General features: G+C 49.2%; 1 protein-coding gene across 5 annotated transcripts in view; it reads right to left on the reverse strand.

The window, feature by feature from the left end:
- Positions 1-23,608, reverse strand: part of LOC102455013 (E3 ubiquitin-protein ligase RNF185-like) — a 45,488-nt gene that overhangs the window by 6,868 nt on the left and 15,012 nt on the right. For all 5 annotated transcript variants that reach the window (XM_006111724.4, XM_075918561.1, XM_075918562.1 and 2 more), the window contains exons 3-7: positions 21,091-21,109; positions 19,872-19,984; positions 17,679-17,733; positions 7,647-7,764; positions 1,877-7,334 (exon numbers count right to left, since the gene is read on the reverse strand). In XM_006111724.4, the coding sequence (XP_006111786.2) occupies positions 7,237-7,334; positions 7,647-7,764; positions 17,679-17,733; positions 19,872-19,984; positions 21,091-21,109 (403 nt within the window). In that variant the 3' untranslated portion in view covers positions 1,877-7,236. The remainder of the gene's footprint in view (positions 1-1,876; positions 7,335-7,646; positions 7,765-17,678; positions 17,734-19,871; positions 19,985-21,090; positions 21,110-23,608) is intronic.

Raw genomic sequence — 23,608 nt, forward strand, 5'->3', positions numbered from 1 at the left:
CTAGGCACTCGCAAGGATCCAGAGAGCCGAGGAAGGCAGACGTCCGCTGATAGAAGCGGAGACTCTCTGGGATGGACGTCGGGGCGTAGATGCTAATGAGATTTAATGTCAGCCCCTCCATCCAAACCCAGAGATGCAGCAGGTGACCCTGCACAACCTTGGCGGTCCCCAGCACCTCGGGCTGCAGGTTCCAGGAGTAGGGGGAGGAAGAGGTGGGGGATTAGGGAAAAGACAAGGATGGGGGGGAGCAGAAAGAGGGGTGGGAAGTTCAATTGGGAGAGGGGTTGAACAGGGAGCAGGAGTGGGGCAGGGGTTAGGAGTGAGAGCGGGCAAGAAGCCTCAGTGGAGGAGGCACCGGGATGCGGTGCCCCCTCACGGGGCAGGGAATCGGTGACTTGAACTATCACCATGAGTAGAATGAAGAGCTCCATCTGTGACCAAGGGCAGTGAGGAACTGAATTGGAGGGGGCAGGCCCTCTCCCCTGCCCACCAGCCCCTTCTTCCCTCCTCTCCCTCCCCCACACCAGCACCCCTTCTCTCCCCCAGCCCCTCCTCCCTCCTTTCCCTCCACAAATACAAGGTGGAGGTGGCAGGCACTGAGGGGCTAGGGTGTGATTGTTGCTCGGCCTGGCCCTCACACTGCAGTATGTGCATGTGGATGCACGTGTGGCGCCAGTCTGCGCCACGCAGCCCCAAGAGGCAGCCCCTGAACACCCCTGGGCTCCTGCTCACAGGCTCTGGGGAGGCCAGACACACTTCTGACCCCCGGGGGGTGGAGGGCCTCCCACCATGAGTCACTGTTGGAAGGAAGCTGGGGACAAAGGCACATGCCCACCTGCCCACACACAGGCTGTCTCTAGACTGCATCCCTTTTCCGTAAAAGGGATGCAAATTAGACACATCACAATTGCAAATGAAGCGGGGATTTAAATCTTCCCCGCTTCATTTGCATAAACATGGCTGCCGCTTTTTTCCGGCTCGGGGCTTTGCTGGCAAAAAGTGCCAGTCTAGATGGGGATCTTTCGGAAAATAAAGCCTTTTCCGGAAGATCCCTTATTCCTCTTAAAATCAGGGAGGGAGCACGTGTCTGTTCTCTGGGACATGCAGCAGATGCTGGCCCAGAAGGTCTGGGACAACACAGAATGACAGGCCCAGATGTGGACCAAGCTGCTGCAGCAGGGCTGCAACATATGTGCCACCATCCGGGAGATGATGGCCTACCTGGCACCATTCCCAGTCCCTGCTCAAGACCCCCCCCCATGCCTGACCCCGCTCCAGCCCCCACTCCTGCCTATGCCCCTGTTCTCCCCCCCCCCCCCCCCCAAGGTCCCCGGACACAAGGTGGAACAAGCACCCAAACCACACCCCCATCTCAGCCCTAGCTCTGAGCCTCTCCTTCCCCCTCTAAGGTTCTCATGATCCCCTCCCCTCCTCCCCATATCCAGGTTCTTATGCCCCCTGCCCATTTCTGTGGTTTTTTATTTTGGATAAAATAAAAAAAAAAAGTGTTATTTTTTTGAAAACTAAACATTTGCTTTTATAGGGTCTGCAAGGAAGGAGAGGTTGTTGTGGGAAAGGCAGAGAGGGACAAGGCACAGGCCCCTAGTAGGGAGGCTCTGGGGAGAGTTACTGAGGTCCTTCTGAGAAATTCTCCCTCAGTGCCTCCTAGATGCACACCCCCACCTGATAGGCCTGGCGAATGGCAGCTGTGTACAGCTGCTCGAAAGCCCTTCCCTGCCCACCAGCCTCTGCCCCCCACCCCAGAAGGAAGGCCTCCCCCTTCCTCTCCACAATTTTGAGGAGAACACAACAGGCTGAAACCACCTGGGGGGACGTTGTACACATCGAGGCCGGTCAGAAGGCACTTGAACTGTACCTTCAAGCCTGCAAAGGTGCATTTGGCCTGTATGTGAGCCCTGCCCAGGCAGGCATTGAAGCGGTCCCTGCTTGGGTCCAGGTGGCTGGTGTATGGCTTCATCATCCATGGCATGAGGGGGTAGGATGCGTCCCCCACGATGCACAGTGGCATCTCAACGTCCCCAACCATGATGTTGCGCTGGGGGAATAAAGTGCCAGACTCCAGCTTCTGGTACTGGCTGGAGTCGCAGAATAAATGGGCGTCGTGCGCCTTCCCCGACCAGCCGACGAAAATGTCCAAAAACTGTCCGCAGTGGTCGACCAGGGCTTGCAGGACCATTGAAAAATTGCCCTTTTGGTTGATATACTGGACGGCCCAGTGGTCCAGGGCATGGATGGGGGTGTAGGTTCCATCTATAGCACTCCCCGCAGTTGGGGAAGCCCAGGGTGGCAAATCCAACCACGATAGGGTCCAGGTCTCCCAGGCGGATGACCCTGCACAGTAGGACGATGTTTACGGCCCTCACCACCTGCAGAAGGAGACAAAGGCACAACACAGAGAATCAAAGGGGGTGCCTCAGCCTCCCCCCCAACACCCCAGGAGCCACCCTCTATGAGGGCCACCCCCCACACACACACAGGGCTGTGTGAGAGCAGGACTGCAGAACCCCCCATGGACGGGACTTCCCCCACCCCCAACCTGCCCTTTCCAGTACTCCCCCTCCAGGGACTACAGCCCGACAGTGCCTTACCTCCATGAGGAGGGCCCTGACAGTCGACTTTCCCATGCCAAACTGGTTGCCCACAGACCAGTAACCACTGGGCACTGTGAGCTTCCAGACGGCGATGGCGGGTCGCATCTGGGTGTCCCGTCGGAGGGCAGGGGCGAGCCAGGCACACAGCTCCATGAATATCTCTGTAGCCAGACAGGAATACCCCCCCCCCCCCGTAACATCCATCTTTGCTTGCCTGGAGCACACAGGGCACACAGAGCAGTAAAGTCAGCATAGTCTTTGATGCCCTGACAGAAGGCCCAGATATGCTGGCTGCTGTGACCCTGGATGGCTGTAAACAGAGATACACTAATTGCTGACCAAGAGGCTGCCAAGGAGTGCCCTTGACTGAAACCCATATTGATACGAACACACACCCATCCGCGGGGGAAGGAATCTCCCCCCCAGTAAAAAAATGTCCAGTACTCACAATTAAGTTCTCTCTTGCAAGTGTAAATTAAGTTGAAACTCCCTTGTAAGAACTGGTGTCACAAGACGGACCAACACAATTTGGCATCTTAGAAAAGAAAGAGGATACGGGCCCCTATGGGTATAAAGATGGGTCCAGCAGCGCACTTACTCTGAGTGTCAATCTAGCATCTATCTATCAACACCTAGCATCGGTTAGGTGTTTGACCTCCCGAGGTTCCACGAGGACACCCACCTCGTATTCGTCTTTCCTAGGAATTGAGAGACCGGCCCTGGCCTGATACACTGGAGTCGAGAGGCACAGAAGGGGGTAAAAATTGTACCTGGATGTGTGCTTTGTCGTAAGTGTACACATAGACTTAGAGCTCTTTAAAGATTAAGCTGTCACTTGGTACCATTATTTCTATTTTCTATCTTTATTTTCTTTGTAACCATTTTTAAGATCTATATTTGCTAGCAGTTAATAGAGCAATAGCCATTGTAACCATATGATTTATAAGCTTCCTTAATAAACCTGTAACTGTTTAAGCTTTAACCTGACTCCTTCAGTTGCTGTAACAGAACCAAGCACGATTTAAAAGAACTTCAGCCGGTCTTAAGGGACAGGTATAGGGAAAGCTTGGGCGTTTGGATTGTGTCACTTCCAGGGGACAGATCCATGGGGTATCTCTCAGCCTTCCCTAGGCTGCCCGCTGCGAAGGGATCATGTATCCTAGCAGTCAAAGTCTGAGATGTAATAAGCTCTCCCTGTAAATTCTGGGGCGTCTGTTGGCTGCCCACCATGAAGGGACCTGGCCCTAGCAGTCAAAGACATGGACGTTAAACTTCTCGGGGCACCCGTCAGCTTCCCTAGGCTGCCCGCTGCGATGGGACACGCACTGCCCTGACCATCGGCTGACAGTCTCCTTCCTCATTTGGAAGTCGTGGAGCCACTGCTGGTTGCCCCACTGCTCCAGCCAGTCAGAACTGGTGTCCAGCCTCCAAAAGTGTCTCTCCACCGTGGGGTGTGGTTGCAAGGGCATGGCTCCTGCACACAGGCAGAGGGTCTCAAAGATGAGCTCAGAGTCGAGCTCATGCAGGATCATGAAAGCAGCCTGCAGAAACTGCAGCATGGCAGTGTGGGGCCTTTGCATGCCCAGAGGCAGCTCTGGCTCCATGGCAAGGAGTGCTGCGGTGTCCAAAAATAGGGCAACCAAAGCGCACAGTGGAAATGCTTTGTTGTCCCTCAGAGAGGTAGGCAATCAAGAGAAACGGCTGTACGGGGGGTCCCTTTAAGCTCACATCTCAGGCAGCAGCACCTGGAAGCAACTGCTGACCTAATTCCCTGCCTCAACTGGTTCCGAATGGCCTTAAATGCGAGATAGCATCCAATGAGTGTGGACGCTATCTTTTGAAATAGCACATTGCTATTTTGTTGCGCTTTTTGTGTGTAGACGCTCTCTGTTGAAATAAGCTTTTGCGGAAGATCTCTTTCAGAAAAAGCTTATTCCAAAAGAAGCCTGCAGTGTAGACGTACTCTTAAGCATTTATTTCCTGACAATCCAAGAAAGGAAGTCCTATCATTGCAGCCACTTCAGCGTGCACCTCTTCAGCTTCTAAAGAGCAGCCAGCAAAATTAAACTTAAAATGTTACATTTTAAAACAAAAATTTGACTGGTTTAATACCTCTTTTGTTCCCATTACAGCTGAATTTCTCAGTCATCTTGAAAGGATAAAAGCAGTTTCTCAGAATAACAGTAGAAGGGAAGGGAGTAAAATCCCTTTTACATTAGCAGGTACACATCCCTTTTTACCAGCAGGTAGAGCTGCCTCTCAGTAAATCATCAAGGCAGTGAAAGTTTCGTAATGTGGCTAGTTGATGATAAAAATGCACTTAATTTCCAAAATATGCATTACAGATGTCAAATAGAAGGGACAAAGTTTCTGAAGTGTCTGCACTGTTCAAGCAGCATGAGATACTATACTCAGTGGATGACTCAGCCACATCTTGCATCACTGCAGACAGCTTTTCAAAATCCTGCTTGCTGAGGAGAGACTTTTGGGGCAGGGAAACAAAAAACTCCTACCTGCTTTCTGCTGCCCCCCCCCCCCCCCCAATCATGCTACAGGTAGATGAACAGTTTGTGTCTAGGCAAGTAAGTTTCATTGCTACTGCTCATATTTGTTGTTCCCAGGCACTTCATACTTGTAGGGGAGAAAAAGCCTAGCTCCTGAAGCAAGTCAAGGAGTGTCTATATTTTGATTTCTTGTGTCAAGTATCATGATTTGTTGAGCAGGAAGTTACAAAATTCCTTTCTACAGAAAGGAAGTCTCAGACTATTAATGATCTGAGTCAAAGAAACAGTATCAAAATAAAAAACAAGAGAATCCTTTTTAAAGTGTCCAGTTAGAAAGAAGTCAAACAAACAGAGGTAAACAGTCCCTCATTTCAGGTACTGAGGATCCAGAAGATCACTCAGGGTGCATCTACACAACACCCTAAACTCAAAATAAGATATACAATTTGCCCATCTTATTTTGACTATTTCAAAATAGCTTATTTTGAAATATGGCACGTCTACGCAGTATCAAATTTCAAAAGAACGCGCTATTTTGAGCCATCCCTTAACCCTCGTGCAACGAGGTTTACCAGGATGGTGAAATAGTGCGCACGTTATTTATTTCAAAATAACAGGCGGCTTGTGTAGATGCGGGGTAGTTATTTCGGGTTACCACCAGTATCCCGAAATAGCCGTGCAGTGTAAACATACCCTCAGAAACACTTTTTAAAGCTTTATACCCAACAGAATTTTGCTTTGAGTTGTGAGCACACGTGTATTTGTAACCTCCTGTCCTTTAAATTAATATCTTTGGCAAAACTGCAGCAGCTCATGCACTACAGCCATTCCTTATAGGCTGGAAGCAGTTGTGCACTACCACATAGACAGTGCTCTTACATTATTCCCTACAGTGGCACCTGCTAGGAAAGGTTAGATTTCATTTTTTTTGGCCAAAATAAATGGCTTTTTGGAAAATTAATCTCAAAACTTAAGAAATCTCCATTGTAGTGCCTCCCTGCAAACAAGATTCTCAGATCTGTAAAATGATTTTATTCAGAGTACAGGCCATCCTCTCTATAAGTCCAAGATACGTTCTAAAAAAAAACTTGGACTTGTAGCAAAACTTAAAGTGGGGAATTTCCCCCCCCCCCCCCCACGGCTGACTTCCATTTGCGCAAATTGTTTTTTTTTTGTGCAACTTAAGAGTGGGGAACGGGAGGACTTCTAACACATCAGTTCCTACAAGTGTCAATGACTTTAGTGCGGAACGGATGTATACCGGGGTGACTTGTAGTGGGGACACACTGTACACAATAGTCCCGGGAGTCTCAGTTTTGGGTCAATGATTGCAGTTACAGCAATAAAATTGTGAAGGTACTATCCATGAGTAAAGCCAAAGAAAACAACACTGCTTTGTTACTGAGGAACAGCACTGCATACGGCTAGAGAGGTACTCTGCTGTCCAACAACTCTAGCCAACCCCACAAGGAGAGAATTTTGAAGTGTCTAGCTCCAGAAAATTGAGACTATTTTACGATTTTAGGCTGAAGTTTCTTAACCCACCCTGTTACAGCCATTCAAGTGCTATGGACTTTTCACAACTCTAAGTAACAGCACATATAGAACACTGGTCTCCAATGCAGATTCCATTTTTGGAGAGGTGCTCTACCCAAGAAGTCTCATTAGTGTTGCAGGATATTTCCTGTCAAGAACTGGACTTTATATCATGGATACTACTCAAGTGATGCTGATTAACAATGCAGTAGGTTCCTTTCCTCACCCACCCACACTCCTTCAGTACCTGTGCCTTCCACATAAACCCATTCTAGCTGATTTGCACAGGATTTCAAAAGCAACGCTCCCTTTGAGTGTGAAGCTCAAAGCTAGGTCCATGGTTGTATCTGGAGACCAGCGGTAGGAGACATGGCTGAGGTAAGACATACTTGTTAACAGTTATTTAATTCCGAGGTTCTGGTGCAATACGAGATATTCCTAAACGTGTTGTGGCACCAATGATTCCCAGAACCTGTGATTAGCTATGGAACCAGACACCAAGAGTTGAAAGTGGGATGGGGGAGCAGTTTTTAAACTCATTCAGACACCCTGATAACCATGAATATACAGGGTACAGAGCGGAGTTATGCAATCAACAGCCAGAACATGATCACCAGAGCCACAAAAAGGAAGAGCCGGGATAGGAACTGCTCATCCACATATTGGGGAGTCCCTGGAACAGCTGAAAAACAGGAAGTACAACAGTTCAGTTCTTTCCTCTTCAAGACATAGTACATTCACAAGAAAATGTATGGGGTTTTTTTTATATAAAAGACACAGCAAAAAATGTTTCCCTTTGTTCACCCTTAAATGATTAGATCTATAGTGTGCCAACAGCATGCCCAAAATGTTGTTTCCCTATATGCTATTTCACCACGTACTTTGGCATACAGACAAGTTAATGATTAACAGGTTCTCTGCTTGAAAGTTACAAGTGAACCTATATGAAATTAATTCTTCTAGGGATTTTCCCAGTAGATAAGATGCCTAATACCTGGTGGAGGTCGCCCATCATTTATGTTGAATGCTGTGGCAAATATACCAAAGGGAAATGCCCCAATTCCAAATGACATTTGGAAGCCACCATCTCCAAACCCAAAGCCTTGGAATCCCTGCAGAAAAGATAAAACATGGAGGCGAAACACTGTCATTTAAACTGTAAGCCAGAGTAAAAGTCAAATATTCCCTATCACTGAGCTTCTTTAGGAAAAGTGAGGACCACACTGACAGCTTTCAGTTTGTGCCTGTATGGTCCCACACCTCACTACAGCTCATGTTTGAGGGTTACAGATTACCAAATGCTAAATGTTTTCGTAAGTCTCTCACCAGATGTCTGAGAGCATATAATAATTTATATCATTGGACATCATTTACTCTTTTTTAAAAAAACCTTCAATTATGAGTCAATATTTGCTATCCATTAATTTACAACAAAAGCAACATGAAAAATTACATTGCTCCTTCTGATACATGTAAAGTGCTATGACAGGCACTTGAAAATTTTGTTCCTATTGAACCACAGGAAGCTTTATGGAGGAGGAGGAAGAGTTCTTGCCCCAAGGAGCCTACAATATAGACCCGTGGTCACCAACCAGTAGATCGTGATCTACCGGTCGATCGCAGGGGCTCTATGAGTCGATCTTTAGCTCCTTCTGGGCTGAGCACGGTGCAGCTGGGCTGGAGCAAAGAGGAGTGGCCGCCCAGTCAGCTGGCCGTGGTTTCCTGCCCAGGTGCACCACGCTCCATGTGAGCTGAAGCAGAGGGGAAGCCACCTGGTCAGCTGGCCACGGTGTTCAGCAGAGGCTGTGCTGTGCTTCAGCTGACCGGGCAGCTTCTCCTCTGCTCCAGCCCAGGTGAAGCATGGTGCACCTGGGCTGGAAACCATGGCCAGCTGACTGGGCAGCCACTCCTCTTTGCTCCAGCCCAGCTGCACCAAGCTCAGCCCTGGGAGGCTGCGCCTCACTCCAGCTGGGCTGGAGCAAAGAGGAAGGGCTTCCAGATCAGCAGGAGCACGGCACAGCCTCCCCGGGCTGAGCCCAGGGCAGCTGGGCTGGAGCAGAGAGGAGGGCTGCCTGGCCAGCTGGTCATGGTGTTCAGCCCAAGTGCACCCTTCTCTGCGGAAGGGGGGAGTCGGCCCCAGAGGCGGCACCCGCTGGGGCTTCCCTGCTCCACGGGGGAGGCGGGTGCAGGGGACTCCCTGCTCCCACTGGCACCATGCCCCCTGCTGCAGAACCCTGCCTCCTGATGCCACCCCAGAATCCTGTCCGTTGCCCCCACTGCCACCCTGTCCCCTGCCCCAGCACCCACTAATACCCTTCCCCAGTACCACGTCTCCTGCTCCCACCAGCACAGTTGGGGCCACATTAGTGAGGCTTGTGGGGGGTTTGGAAGAGTTTTTATTTTGCATTTCCCTTGTGTGGCCCCAACTGACTTTTCTTGGGTCAGTGACCCCTGACTCAGAACAGGTTCCCTGCCCTTCTCAGAAATAAAGACAATGCAGAAACTTTTTGTGTTTGACATAGTCTTTTATTTAAAAATGAAGCCTGGCCAACAAACCCCCAATTGGGGCCAAGCCCCCATCTGGCCACAGCATCATAACACTCCTGTGCTCCCCCTTCCCCCAGACCTTCGATCTGAGCCTATCATACACTGGAACCCCCTGACCTGAGCCCCTCACATACCCCAACCCAAATTCCTGCACCTTCATATCCACAAGCCTGTGGCTTGCTTAGAACCCTAACCCTCCATCTGACCCCAACACTGCCCGGCCTGGAGCCCCCTCCCTGAGCCAGCATCCCCTTCTCCACCTCCTCCTGCATCCAGATTTCCTCCCAGAGCTAGCACCTCTCACCCCTTCCCACACCCAAATCCCTCATTCCCACCCCAGAGCCCACACCTCCTGTCTCAACCCAGTGAGGCTATGGCTAGACTGCAGGAGTTTTTCAGGATTCCGGAGAGATCCCAGAAAAACTCTTCTGCATCCAGGGATGCATTTGTTCTTCCACTTCTTTTAGTGGAAGAGCAAACATGATCTTTCGATCACCCCTATATTCCTTGATCCCTGCCAAAACAAGGGGTTTTTCTGACATTTGGTCTAGTCTAGAAAGGCCAAATGTTGGAAAAATCTCTTCCCACAGAAGAATTGGGAAAAAAAGTGGTAGTGTAGAGTGTTGTTGTTGTTCGTCCATCGTATTCGAAGAGGACCTTGACATCTAACGGGTTGTGGACTGTCCACGGTGTGTCCGCAAATGGCTGATAAGGCCGATACGGGCACGGAATGTTCTGCCACATGTCGGGCAGACATGTGTGGGCACCACTGTTGCAGCTTTTGCAACTCTGGCTTTACGGAGTGCTCGCTTCTCTTGTGCTATGGTTGTCCTTCTGGCTTCAGATGTTTGACAGCCTTGGTAGATCAGCGTGTGCCATGTCGATCGGTCTTGTGCCAGGGTCTCCCAGGAGGTGGTGTCAATATCCAGGGACTTGAGAGAGGCTTTAAGCGTATCTTTGTATTGCTTCTTTTGTCCCCCGTGCGATCGCTTCCCTTGAAACAGCTCACCATAGAAGAGCTGTTTAGGGATGCGATGATCTGGCATCCTTGCAACATGGCCTGCCCAGCGTGTCTGAGCTTTCATCAGCAGGGTGTAAACTGACGGCAGACCTGCTCTAGAAAGGACTTCTGTGTCTGGCACCTTATCCTGCCACCGGATCCTCAGAAGTCTGCGGAGGCAAATCGTGTGGAAGTGGTTCAGTTGCCTAGCGTGCCTCCTGTATACAGTCCAAGTCTCACTGGCATACATCAGGGTAGTTAACACTACTGCTCAATAGACTTTAAGCTTTGTAGCAAGGCTTATTCCACGGTGGTCCCACACTTTGGTCAGCAGTCTGCCGAATGCAGAGCTTGCCTTGGCGACTCTGCAGTTGACCTCGATGTCAATTGTCACTGAGCGGGAGAGGGTGCTGCCAAGATATGTAAATTGGTCCACTGCTTGCAGCTTTTGTCCCTTCACTGTGATGGTGGGCACTTGATGTTGAGCTTTCAGAGCTGGCTGGTGCATCACTTCGGTTTTCTGTGTGTTGATGAGAAGGCCGAAGTTGTCGCATGCTGCTGCAAATTTGTCCATGCTGGCTTGCATTTCCTGCTCTGATCCAGCATTCAGGGCGCAGTCATCAGCAAAAAGGAGATCTCGTAACACAGTCTCCTTTATCTTGGTGACAGCCTGGAGTCTTCGCAGGTTAAACAGTTTCCCATCGGTCCTGTATCTCAGTCTGATTCCCAAGGAACTGTTCTGAAAGGCATCTGACAGCATGGCTGAAAACATTATGCTGAACAGGGTCGGTGCCAGCACACACCCTTGCTTGACGCCGTTTGTGACGGGAAAGGCCTCTGAAGCTTCTCCATCATCCAAAACACGAGCCGTCATGCCATCGTGGAACTGACGTACCATCAAGATGAATCTGTCAGGGCACCCAAACTTCGACATGATGCGCCACAGACCTTCGCGACTGACAGTGTCAAAAGCCTTGGTGAGATCCACGAAGGTGGTGTACAGTTCACGATTCTGCTCTTGACACTTCTCTTGAAGCTGTCGGGCTGCAAAGATCATATCCACCGTGCCACGCTCTTTGCGGAAGCCGCACTGTGTCTCGGGTAATAAACCCTGTTCCAGGTGGTTAATCAGACGATTCAGCAACACTCGTGCAAGGATCTTACCTGCGATGGAAAGCAGTGATATTCCTCTATGATTATCGCAAACTTGTCGATTTCCTTTCCTCTTGTAGAGGTGTACGATAGACGCGTCTTTCAGTTCCTGAGGAATAGATCCTTGATTCCAGAAGGACTGGAACAGCTGAGTGAGTTTGTTGACAAGCACTGCACCACCACCCTTATAGACTTCCGCTGGAATCGCATCAGATCCTGGGGCCTTGCCACTGGACAGCTGGCTGATGGCCTGTAAGGTTTCAGTCTCTGATGGGGAGACATCCAGGCTGTGGTTGATATCCACCTGGGGCATTCTATCAATCGCCTCGTTATTGATGGAAGATGGGCGGTTCAGTACGGATTGGAAGTGCTCAGCCCAACGCTGTAAAATCAGAGCCTTCTCAGTAATGAGAGTTGCACCATCTGAGTCCAGTAGAGGGGAACTCCCTGAGGGCTGAGGTCCATACAAGGATCTAAGGGCTTCGTAGAACCGTTTGGCATCGTTTCTATCAGAAAACTTCTGGATTTCATCTGCTTTGGCACTCAACCAGGAGTCCTGCATCTTACGAAGCTTGTTCTGTACGATCCTGCGAATGTTGTTGAAGGCATTTTTCTTAGCTGTTGACGATGGGTCATTCTGGTGAGCACGGTGAAGGCGATGCTTTTCAGCAAGTATGGCCTTGATCTCTTCATCGTTTTCATCAAACCAGTCCTGCTGTTTCCTGTGTGAGGGTCCAAGAACCTTTAGTGCAGAAGAGTGCACAATATCCCGGAAGCGTTCCCAGTCCTTCTCAGCATTTTCCTCTAATTGCAGCTCTAAAAGTTGGTTGCCAAGATCTTCTGCTAGTAAAGTTGCTGTGTTGGGGTTCCTCAGTCTACTGACATTGATCTTTTTCATCACAGCTTTGTTTCCCTGCGGACGTCTCTTTGGCTTGATGTGAAAGCTTAATTTGGAGATGATAAGTCTGTGGTCAGTCCAACAGTCAGCACTCGGCATGGCCTTGGTCACCCTTACATCCTGTCTGTCTTTCCTCCGCACAATGACATAATCAATGAGATGCCAGTGCTTAGAGCGTGGGTGCATCCAGGACGTCTTTTTGCGAGTGGGCAGGCGGAAGATGGTATTGGTGATGATCAAATCATGAGCCGCACATGTCTTCAGTAATAGTAGGCCATTGCTGTTACATTTACCGATTCCATTTTTTCCAATGACGCCATCCCAGGCAGTGTGATCAGATCCTACTCTCGCGTTGAAATCGCCAAGTAGAATCAGCCTGTCAGTGCGCTTCACGGATGAGAGTAGGGCATCGAGATCTTCATAAAACTTGTCCTTTACTTCATCCGGATTCGTCATTGTGGGCGCGTAAGCGCTGATCAGTGTGGCTTGCTTTCCTCTCGGTAGTGGAAGATGCAGTGTCATGAGTCGGTCATTCACGCCCTTGGGAAGACTGGCAAGTTTGCGGACAAGATGATTCTTAACCGCAAAGCCAACTCCAGATTCACGACGTTTGTCACTGCTGCGTCCACGCCAGAAGAATGTGTAACCACCTCCTGTTTCCATGAGCTGACCTTCATTTGCTAGACGAGTTTCACACAGTGCCGCAATATCGATGTTAAATCTTGTGAGCTCTCTGGCGACCAGGGCTGTTCTTCTTTCTGGTCGGTCTGCTGAAGGGTTGTCCTGAAGCGTGCGTACGTTCCATGTGCCAATAGTGAGTGGTGTCACCTTGCATTTTGTTTGAAATTTTATTGTTCGACCGCATGAGATGGGATCCCCTCCAGCCGCGGTAAGCTGGCCAGGGTTCTATGAAGCAAACAATGTTTAGGGCACCTTTTCTAGCCCCTTCCTCTTACTACGGAGGTGAGCAGTGCAATCCTAAAGAGGGCTGCTCAGTCACTCAGGTAGACGCCGAATCCAGCTGTTGCTTCCACCAGCAAGAAGACGACCATTAGACCTGAGCCGCCTGTGTGCAGGTCCGCGGCTACAGCTCCCAGTGTATCCACACCTGCTGCTTCGTCGCTCGCCCGTCGCCACAGGACTTAGGAGATGTCAAGACTTGCGCGTGAATTGGATTAAAGTGAGGGAGAGGTGCGCATAGTCAGCCTCACTCTCTCTTCCCAGATTCCATCTTGCTCCAATGGCAGGACTAATGTCAAGACGGTTGGAGATGGGCTGGGTGCAGTGGTTGACCAGGGCATCTTTCATGTCTTGCCGTGCTCTTAGCGTACCACATCGCTTGCAGAAACCACCTTCATGACCGTTGGTCCTATTCTAGTAGGTCTCATCCGCTCGATCCGCCGGAGTCTGTCTTCACATGCTTGGGATAGACAAGTCCCTATCTCACCGAAGGTCGATGACCCGACGGCTACTCTCAACCTGGTTTAGCCAGCCTGTCGAAGCTGTTGCCCGGGGTGTGGCCGCTGCACATGCTACAGCTACTAGGAGCCACAGGTGAGAGTTGAGTGACAAGTGGGGACCAAAGATAGACAAGCTGCCCTAAAAGGACACGACATGCCTGTACATCAGAGGTGCTACCCCTCCCTGAACACCCCATACACCCCAGTGTAGAGTGTATAAGGGCTGGGGATAGCAAGTGATGGAGAGGAGGAGAATAGAGAGGGCAGGGCTTCAAGGAAGGGGTGGGGTCTTGGGGGGAGGGGTGGGGCAGTAGATCTTGGCTTGTTCTGTCATTTAAAAAGTGATCTTGAGTGTAAAAAGGTTGGAGACCACTGATATAGGCTACATACAACGTGATTCAGAGAGACAAGACATCAGAGGAGGCAGTGGCAGAGGAGTAAGAGCTGCTTTATGATACACACTAAGTGGTGATGTGTCTACACTACATGGCTCCGTCAATGGAGCCATGTAGATGAGCTTTGTAGACATAGCAAAATGAAGCGGCAATTTAAATAATCGCTGCTTCATTTACATCAAAATGGCTGCCACGCTGTGCCGATCAGCTGTTTGGCGGCACAGTGCGGTAGTCTGGACGCTCGGTGGTCGACATCAAAAGCCTTTGTTGACCGCCCCGTTATGCCTCATGGGATGAGGTTTACCAGAGTGGTCGACAAAGGCTTTTGATGTCGACTGCTGAGCGTCCAGACTGCCCCTCTGTGCCGCCAAACAGCTGATTGGCACAGTGCGACAGCCATTTTGATGTAAATGAAACGGCGATTATTTAAATCACCACTTCATTTTCCTATGTCTACAAAGCTCATCTACATGGCTCTGTTGATGGAACCATGTAGCGTAGACACACCCTAACTGTATAGGGTCCAAAGCAAAAAACTTCAGCCAAGCAGAAAGATGAAATTCCTGAATCAAGGAACATCAAAATCCTAAAAATGGGTGTAAATGTTAAAGAAACAGTTAGTATGAAACAATGATACTGTAAGGAATAGCTGTGGGAGAGCAATTAGTTACCCTAGTCTTAGGCTCCACCAGTCCACAGCCGATAACCTTGTTTAATCGCAGAACTATACTAATGGTATCAGTTCTGTAGAATACCCTAGTTTCTAACCATTCCACTTTCAGAGTATACATAACTGATCCTATTGACATAATTGTTAGCCCTAAAGTTTCAGGACTGAACCCTTGATTTGATTTGTAAAATTTCTAACTCCTGCTTATGTTGCCAGTTGTCTTGTCATCAACACCCCTTACAAAAGGGGCCAGATGCAATGGCAATTCCCGCAGTTGGAGAAACTGGAGAAGCAGCACCACTGCTGCAATGTCTTTAGGCCAGGGTCCTCTGATTAATGGCAGCACCTACTAAGAGGTTCAACCAAGAAGGTAACTCCCCAAGGAGAGAGAGTTACTGAGCTCCCATTTATTCAATGCGGAGATGTTCCTCTGTCATACCCAGCAGGGCTGTTTGTTTGAAGCAATGAGATAGAGGAGTGCTCTCTGGGGACTTGAAGCAGAATTACATGGCAATAGGCAAGTGTTTCATCAGGCTATGCTCACTTCCCACCATGCTAGGTAACTGTTCTATACAGATAAATAGTAGGCTATATATGGGCAACAGTTATATTCACTGTACAGGTTGTACCTCGCTTAACTGGGACTCCCTGGTCTGGCAACAACCACAGATGTTCCTGGACCACAGAGCCCAGGAACAGGGAGGTTTGATGACAGGGAAGAAGCGCCATAGGAGGCGCTGGCGACTCAGCGGGGAGCCCTAGTGTGTGAGGGGGGAGAACAGGTGACACAGCTGGGAGTTCTGGCCCCAGCAGCTGTTGCGGAGCTGCATCCCCGGTGCTCCAGCCTTGGCAGCAGCAGGGTGGACAGCATCTAGAGAGCCCCAGGGGGCTGGGGCAGCAGCAGGGGCAGTCTAGGTAAGGAGAGCAGGGACCTCCCCAGTCCAGCAAATTCCCTCGTTCAGGACCAGTAAGGGTATGTCTACACTACCCCGCTAGTGCGAACTAGCGGGGTAATGTATGCATACCGAACGTGCAAATGAAGCCCGGGATTTGAATTTCCCGGGCTTTATTTGCATAAGCCGGCCGGCGCCATTTTTAAATGCCGGCTTGTTCGAACCCCGTGCCGCGCGGCTACACGCGGCACGGGCTAGATAGTTCGGAATGGCTTGCTAGTTCGAACTATCTGTACACCTCGTTCCACGTTCCATGAGGCGTACAGATAGTGCGGAATGGCTTGCTAGTCCGAACTATCTAGCCCGTGCCGCGTGTAGCCGCGCGGCACGGGGTTCGAACAAGCCAGCATTTAAAAACGGCGCCAGCCGGCTTATGCTAATGAAGCCCGGGAAATTCAAATCCCGGGCTTCATTAGCAAGTTCGGTATGCATACATTACCCCGCTAGTTCGCACTAGCGGGGTAGTGTAGACATACCCTAAGGTCCTGAGGGTGCTGGACCAGCGAGGTCAACCTGTATTTACACACCTGGGTTACTGCTTGCCTACACATACCCCCACATGGTAAAATAATGTTGTGCAGCAAAGTGGGTATCAGCATACAGCAGCAGTCCCCAAACTTGAGGATCAAGCTTCCCCTTGCCCATCTCAGAGCCAGGTATAGGACTGCAGCTCCGAGGGGGAGGGGTGTGTGTGAGGCTGCAGCTGGGGGTGGTTCTAGGTCTGGGTGGTTCTAGGTCTGGGAACAGGGCCATAGCCCACAGCTATGAGGTGGGGAGTGGGGTTGGAGCCACAGCCGGGCTGTGGGGGAGGCTAGTGGCTGGGCGCGGGGCCAAGTGCAGCTCAACTCTCAGCCTTGCTCCAAGCCTTGGCTGGTGTGGGGCTGTCAGTGGAACTGTGCATAGGCTGGGAATGGGGGCTGGGTGGCACTCCCTCCCTCCCCCCCATGGAAGCTGACCTGGATCTCACTGAGCCCCCCCAGATGTTTCCTCCATGACCCTTAGGGGTGCATGCCCCACACTTTGGGGACCTCTGGCATACAGTGACCCAAGCATTCACAGTGTACATTTTAAGGATGTTAAAGAATAGTCAACTATCCTATATCCAATAAGCATTTGCGTAGTCAGTCATCTAGTCGATTCCCCCCGCCCCTTGCTGCCTCTATCAGATAGAGGCAGCAAAAAGTGGGGTAAGAGGGGGTATTTCAAAGGGGCAGCAATGCTGTCCCTTTGAAATGCCGAGGCGGCGTTTCAAAGCAGCAGCACCTCCTGGAGCCTGGGGTCAGCTGGGGACTCCCCAGCTGATCCTGGGTGCCGCAGAAATGCCACACAGAGCCCAGGATCATCTGGGGAGTCCCCCACTGACCCCGGGCTCCAGGAGGGTGCTGCCACTTTGAAATGCACAAGAGCCCTCGCTGGGGACTCTTGTACATTTCAAAGCTGGCACCCACGTGCAGCCCAGAGTCAGCGGGACTTCCCACTGGCCCCGGGCTGCACGCCATGTTCTGCATTCCTCCTTTGAAATGTACAAGAGCCCCAGCAGGGGCTCTTGTACATTTCAAAGGAGGAATGCGAAAGTGCCTATTGAGTAGTCGATGGAATTTCCATCGACTACTCAACTAGTAAATTAACCGCAATTTAATATCCTTAGTACATTTCCAAGACAGCTCCCATTTGACAAAAAGGAGAGATGTCCAGGGCCACTTTTCAAACCACTGCCTAGACAGCATTTTCTGATTATGAAAGTGAACATCCCCAGCAACACCATATTGTACACTTTAATTGTATGGTTTGATTAAAGTTAGTTCATGCTATAGAATGCTGAAGAACAGGTATCCACAACACAAGGTACCAAGAGACTGACAATAGACAACATAGAAGGATCTCTACAGTTGGTCTCCCTCCTCCCCAAACCCTAATCCAATCTTTCCACCTACATTTGTGTTTCACTTACCCCCCTGTTCTCTGGTTCAGGTCTCTGTCCCTGCGGTCGTGGTGGAGTTCTCTCTCTGGAAAAAAGACAGTAGAGTTAGCATAAATATAGAGAGATACCTGGTACAGGCAGTCCCCGGGTTACATCAATCCAACTTACGTTGGATCCCTAGTTACAAACGGGGGGGGGCCGCATATAGTGCAGGGTGCCTCCCCCACTGTCCAGGGAGACGCGGAACTAGCACCCCCCCCCCAGCAGACCAGGGAGACGCGGAGCGGCTTTTCTCGCCGCGGAGGATGCGGGTCTGCTGGGGGGAACAAGACACCAGCCAAAAGGGGGCACCCCAGAGCGGAAAAATTAATTTCCTAGGGAACAGCAGGAGCAGCAGGCAGTGAGAGACCCATTGTGTTACAGTCCCCACCTTGGGAGCAACAGCTCTTTCCCTCTTCAGCACTAGAGCTGCAAGTATCTTGTTAGCGTCACGTGAAATTAACAAGTCCCTTCCAGCCTGGCAGAGGTGAAGCTGAAAAATTACCCAGTGGTGTGGGTGGCAAGAATGGGGATAAGCCCCAACCCCACACCCTGGCTGGAGCGGAGCAGGGTAAGCCCCGAGGGGATGGGTCTGGTTGCAAAGTGGGTGAGTGGACAATGAGGACCCACCTGTGGCTAAACTCCTGTTCCCAACACAGAATTTTTCTTTACAATTAATCCTGTGGATAAATACACACACACACACACACACACACACACACACACACCCCCCCCCACAGGAAGGGATTTCCATTTTCTGCTCAGCAGAATACAACAACAGCTTTGATTGTATCAATATTTCACTGTGCTCTCCAATGACTACTGATTACACTTAATACCCATTTCACTGAACCATCTGTAGCAAATTCTATTTGAAACAGTAATATGTATTGAATAAACTTTTTTAGTTATAAAAAACAAAGATTCTGACTATTAAATGAATAACTGGGATCTTTCAGGTACCCCAAAAGGAAGATTTGGATATAGCATGAAACACTGAAACTTATGATCAATTTTTAATTAAAATATCAACCAAAAAAACCTTCATATCAAAACAGTATGGCTGGGTCTACATTGGCACCCCTTTCTGGAAAAGGGATGCTAATGTAGACTTTGGAATAGCAAAATCCGCGGGGGATTTAAATATCCCCCGCGGCATTTGCATTTACATGGCTGCCGCTTTTTTCCGGCTTGGGGATAAGCCGGAGAAAAGCGCCAGTCTAGACGTGATCCTCCGGAAAATAAGCCCTTTTCCGGAGGATCTCTTATTCCTACTTGGATCTCTTATTCCTACTTTCAAGTAGGAATAAGAGATCCTCCGGAAAAGGGCTTATTTTCCGGAGAATCACGTCTAGACTGGCGCTTTTCTCCGGCTTATCCCCAAGCCGGAAAAAAGCGGCAGCCATGTAAATGCAAATGCCGCCGGGGATATTTAAATCCCCCGCGGATTTTGCTATTCCGATGTGTCTAATCTGCATCCCTTTTCCGGAAAAGGGGTGCAGTGTAGACACAGCCTATGTGTTTTTCTTAGAATAAGGAAGTTGTATGAGAATCAGGGTCTTTTACACCTAACTCCAGCTCTCCCCCCCCCCCCCAAATATGTACCAGTTCCGACTTACATACAAATTCAACTTAAGAACAAACCTACAGTCCCTATCTTGTACGTAACCCGGGGACTGCCTGTATAACAGTTTCCTGCCATGGCCTGGCTAGTAAAATAGAACAATTAGTGTTTGTTGTATCACACATGTGCAGAGACTGCTGCATTATTGCAGCAGAGTTGCATGCAGTTAGCTTACTAAGCAGAACCAACAGGCCTACCAGTTAGTTGAAATTCCAGTTCCAAAATTCACAAATTGAGATTCTATATTTCTGTGCAGCAACATCCTTGTTACATTTCACAATCAAATGAGCTTGAAAACTGATCAGCCCCATGAGTGTTGTACAAGCTGCTCTAGTCAGATGTTGTTACGCAATGTGGGCGTCTTCAGTTAGTAGAATTCAATTCAAATTAAAATAGAGATTTCCACAGATAAGCAAGAAATAGGGCATGGGACTCCAGGATGTATTTGGTAGATGCACCGCCTTCACTTAAGTGTGTCAGATAAGAGATGGTCAACATTGACTGTACGATAATTAAGTTTGTGGTTTCCACAAAGAAGTGGCTGCATTTTGGTTCCTTACCTGGGGTCCTGCTGCCCAGTACTACCCCTTCCATACAAAGGAATAACTTTATCTTGACTGATTCCTGCTTTACATACGGGACACACCTGCCTGTTTGGCCTGGTCTCTAACCACTAAAAAAGAGAAAATTAAAACAAAGTAATTAAAGCATCATGAGAACATCTGTCACACAAAAGCCAGCCAAATAGATTTCTACAGCTATTCAGAAAAAACAAGGTGGCAAACTGCCTACTATTGGGAAATGCTGAAGTGCCTCCAATTTAGGCAGTACTTGGTGTAGTTTAGCATAGTACACTGCTGTACCACATCTGCGGAAGTGTACATATGTAATTTGGCTGGTGAAAACTGTTAACTACACTGTAGAAACACCCTACACTGACCTGGGGAAGGATTATCCTCATCTCATCTCTAACTTCTATAATTTTAACACACACACAGTATGGGTGTAACAGGAAGGCTGTGTCTACACTGGGTCACTTATTCCGGAAAATCAACCGCTTTTCCGGAATAAGCTGCGAGCTGTCTACACTGGCCCTTGAATTTCCGGAAAAGCAACGATGCTCTACTGTACAAAATCAGCCGCTATTCCGGAAAAACTATTCTGCTCCCACTCGGGCATAAGTCCTTATTCCGGAACACTGTTCTGGAAAAGGGCCAGTGTAGACAGCCCAGTAGTCTTTTCCGGAAAAAAGCCCCGATCGCGGAAATGACGATCGGGGCTCTTTTCCGGAAAAGCGCGTCTACATTGGCCACAGATGCTTTTCCGGAAAAAGGGCTTTTCCAGAAAAGCAGCCTGCCAATGTAGATGCTCCTTTTCCGGAAATACTTATAACGAAAACTATTCTGTTTTAAGCATTTCTGGAAATTCATGCCAGTGTAGACACAGCCTGTGTGGCAAGAGAAGGGCTTCACGTTTTTAATCTACATACTAAGCCGTGTCAGCTATTGTATGTAACCTCCCTGGATCACTGAAGTATTTGAGTGGTTAAGACACTGAAAAAAGGGGACTTTTGGTCTATGCTTTTCTTTCTCTGGAAAAACGGATTGCAAATTATTGCATGTTAAGTTTCATTAGTACATTCTAGTTGCCCTGGAGAGAAGGAAGTGTGCTTAGCAAGATAAGGGGATATTGCAGCTTCTGACAGAATACCCCAGAGAGCTGAAGGGGTTATTGTCTTTCATCAGCTCCTATTACAAAGTAAGAAGAACACCATCTTACCTGGTGTAAACAAGGCCAACTGTTGGTATTCCCAGGGTGATTTGATCACAGGGCAGAAAGAGAAGGGGAAAAAGTAGTTACTAACTCACACTGAGATTTGGCAAATAGAGTATATTGGGGACAGCATGCTTAAGGGAAAGCAGAAGGTTAAAAAAAATCCAGCAATGTCAGTACCATAACTGCATTAAAGTCAGACCTCCTCTAGCCCTTCTAGTTAATAGCATCTGACACTGGGTTGCCCTGATGTGGTTACTGTACATCACAGGTGGGCAAGAGGCTGCCAGCAGGCTGGATGCACAGTGCAGCAGCAACAGCAGCAGCAGCTTTAAACATGGCTGCTCTATTCTGGGAGTGAGGAAGGAGGCTTTGTGCTCTGTCCCACCCCTCAGCAAAACCTCTCAGCTCCCACTGACCAGTTTCCAACCAATAGCAGCTGAGATATTTTGCTGGCAGCAGGGGCAGCCAATGAAGCCTCCCCCCCACCGCCCACCTTCACCCTGCCAGAGCAGAGCCACATGGACCAGCTTGTGAGTGCAGCCTTAGGTTCCTGCAGGGCTGTTGACTGGGAGCTGCCTAGGTAAGCGCCTCCCAGCCAGAGCCTGCCTCTGCCCCCCCCCCCCCCCAACTACCTGCCCCAGGCCACCACCCAGACTCTCTGTACCCCTTTCCCCCAGGTCACAACTCCCTCCCAGACCCTGCACCCTCTCCTAGAGCTCCTGCCTGAGGCCAGAATCCTCTCCTGCATCGCATACTCCCTCCTGGATTCTGCACTCCAAGCCTCCACCCCAGATCACAACCCCCTCCTTCACCCAAACTCCCTCTCAGACTCTACACACACCCTGTCCCAGACCCCAAACTCCCTCAGCAGAAATGTGGCCCTTGACCATTGCCAAAATCTTGGCGTGGCCACTGCATTAAAAATTATTGCTCACCCCTGCTGTACATTCAACTTCTGGTCCCTGTACTCTCACCATTTAGGAGTTCTACAATACTGTACATCTGCACACAAGGCATACACAAGGGCTGTGTCTACACTGGGCCACTTATTCCGGAAAATCAGCCGCTTTTCCGGAATAAGCTGCGAGCTGTCTACACTGGCCCTTGAATTTCCGGAAAAGCAACGATGCTCTACTGTACAAAATCAGCCGCTATTCCGGAAAAACTATTCTGCTCCCGCTCGGGCATAAGTCCTTATTCCGGAACACTGTTCTGGAAAAGGGCCAGTGTAGACAGCCCAGTAGTCTTTTCCGGAAAAAAACCCCGATCGCGAAAATGGCGATCGGGGCTCTTTTCCGGAAAAGCGCGTCTACATTGGCCACAGACGCTTTTCCGGAAAAAGGGCTTTTCCGGAAAAGCAGCCTGCCAATGTAGACGCTCCATTTCCGGAAAAACTGAAAACGGAATAGTATTCCGTTTTAAGCAGTTCCGGAAATTCATGCCAGTGTAGACACAGCCAAGGACTTAAATTCACCTTTCTGGACCTTCTTGCACAGATTCTGCTCTCTGATCCCATGAACTCATGTCCTAGGCAAACATCCAAATTAATAAGATGCCAGCTGTATGACATTAGGATTTTAAGAATTAAGGGAGGATCACATGGCTAAAATGCTGAGAGGGGTAGAGAGAAATATACATTATGAAGCATGCTGTTAATTCTAAAATGGGTATGAAGCATGTGGAACAGAGTAGGGTTATTCTAGCTTCTTTAAGACACATAACTTCAAATCGAAGTCCTTGCAGTAACTTTTTAAAAAATGTCAAAACTAAACAATAACAGGCCACAAGACAAGACTGCTTATCAAAGGACACTTGAAATCAACTGCTCTCTTGGGGTATGTCTACACTAGCCCCCAGTTTGAACTAGGGTGGCTAATGTAGGCATTTGAAGTTGCAAGTGAAGCCCGGGGATTTATTTGCATGTTCCCGTCCGGTCGCCATTTTTAAATTCCACTAATCTGAAGTAACTGCCCACGGCTACAGGCGGCAGTGAAACGGTAATTCAAACTAAGTCCTTAGTTCAAATTAACTGTTACACCTCATTCCAGGAGGAGTAACAGTTAATTCAAACTAAGGACTTAGTTCAAATTGCCGTTTCACTGCCACGTGTAGCCGCGGGCAGTTACTTCAGATTAGTGGAATTTAAAAATGGCGACCGGACGGGAACATGCAAATAAAGCCCGGGATATTTAAATCCCGGGCTTCACTTGCAACTTCAAATGCCTACATTAGCCACCCTAGTTCAAACTGGGGGCTAGTGTAGACATACCCTTGGTGGTATAAACAATATGCAGATTATCCTCCCAAAGACAGAAACTTCAATCCTGGTGTAAAAGTCACCCCATTTAGGTGGTTTAATAAAAAAGCTGTAATCACAAGAAGGTTCCATTGTAAGAAAATCCTGGTAACAAGGCCCTCCACCTGACATGTTGACACGAGAAACCACATTCTACTTGCTTACACTCATGCAACCACAAAGGTTAACCGAGACCAGAATTTAATCCATAGAGTGAAAAAACCC

Source organism: Pelodiscus sinensis, unplaced genomic scaffold, assembly GCF_049634645.1.
Source record: "Pelodiscus sinensis isolate JC-2024 unplaced genomic scaffold, ASM4963464v1 ctg42, whole genome shotgun sequence".
NCBI lineage: Eukaryota > Metazoa > Chordata > Testudines > Trionychidae > Pelodiscus > Pelodiscus sinensis.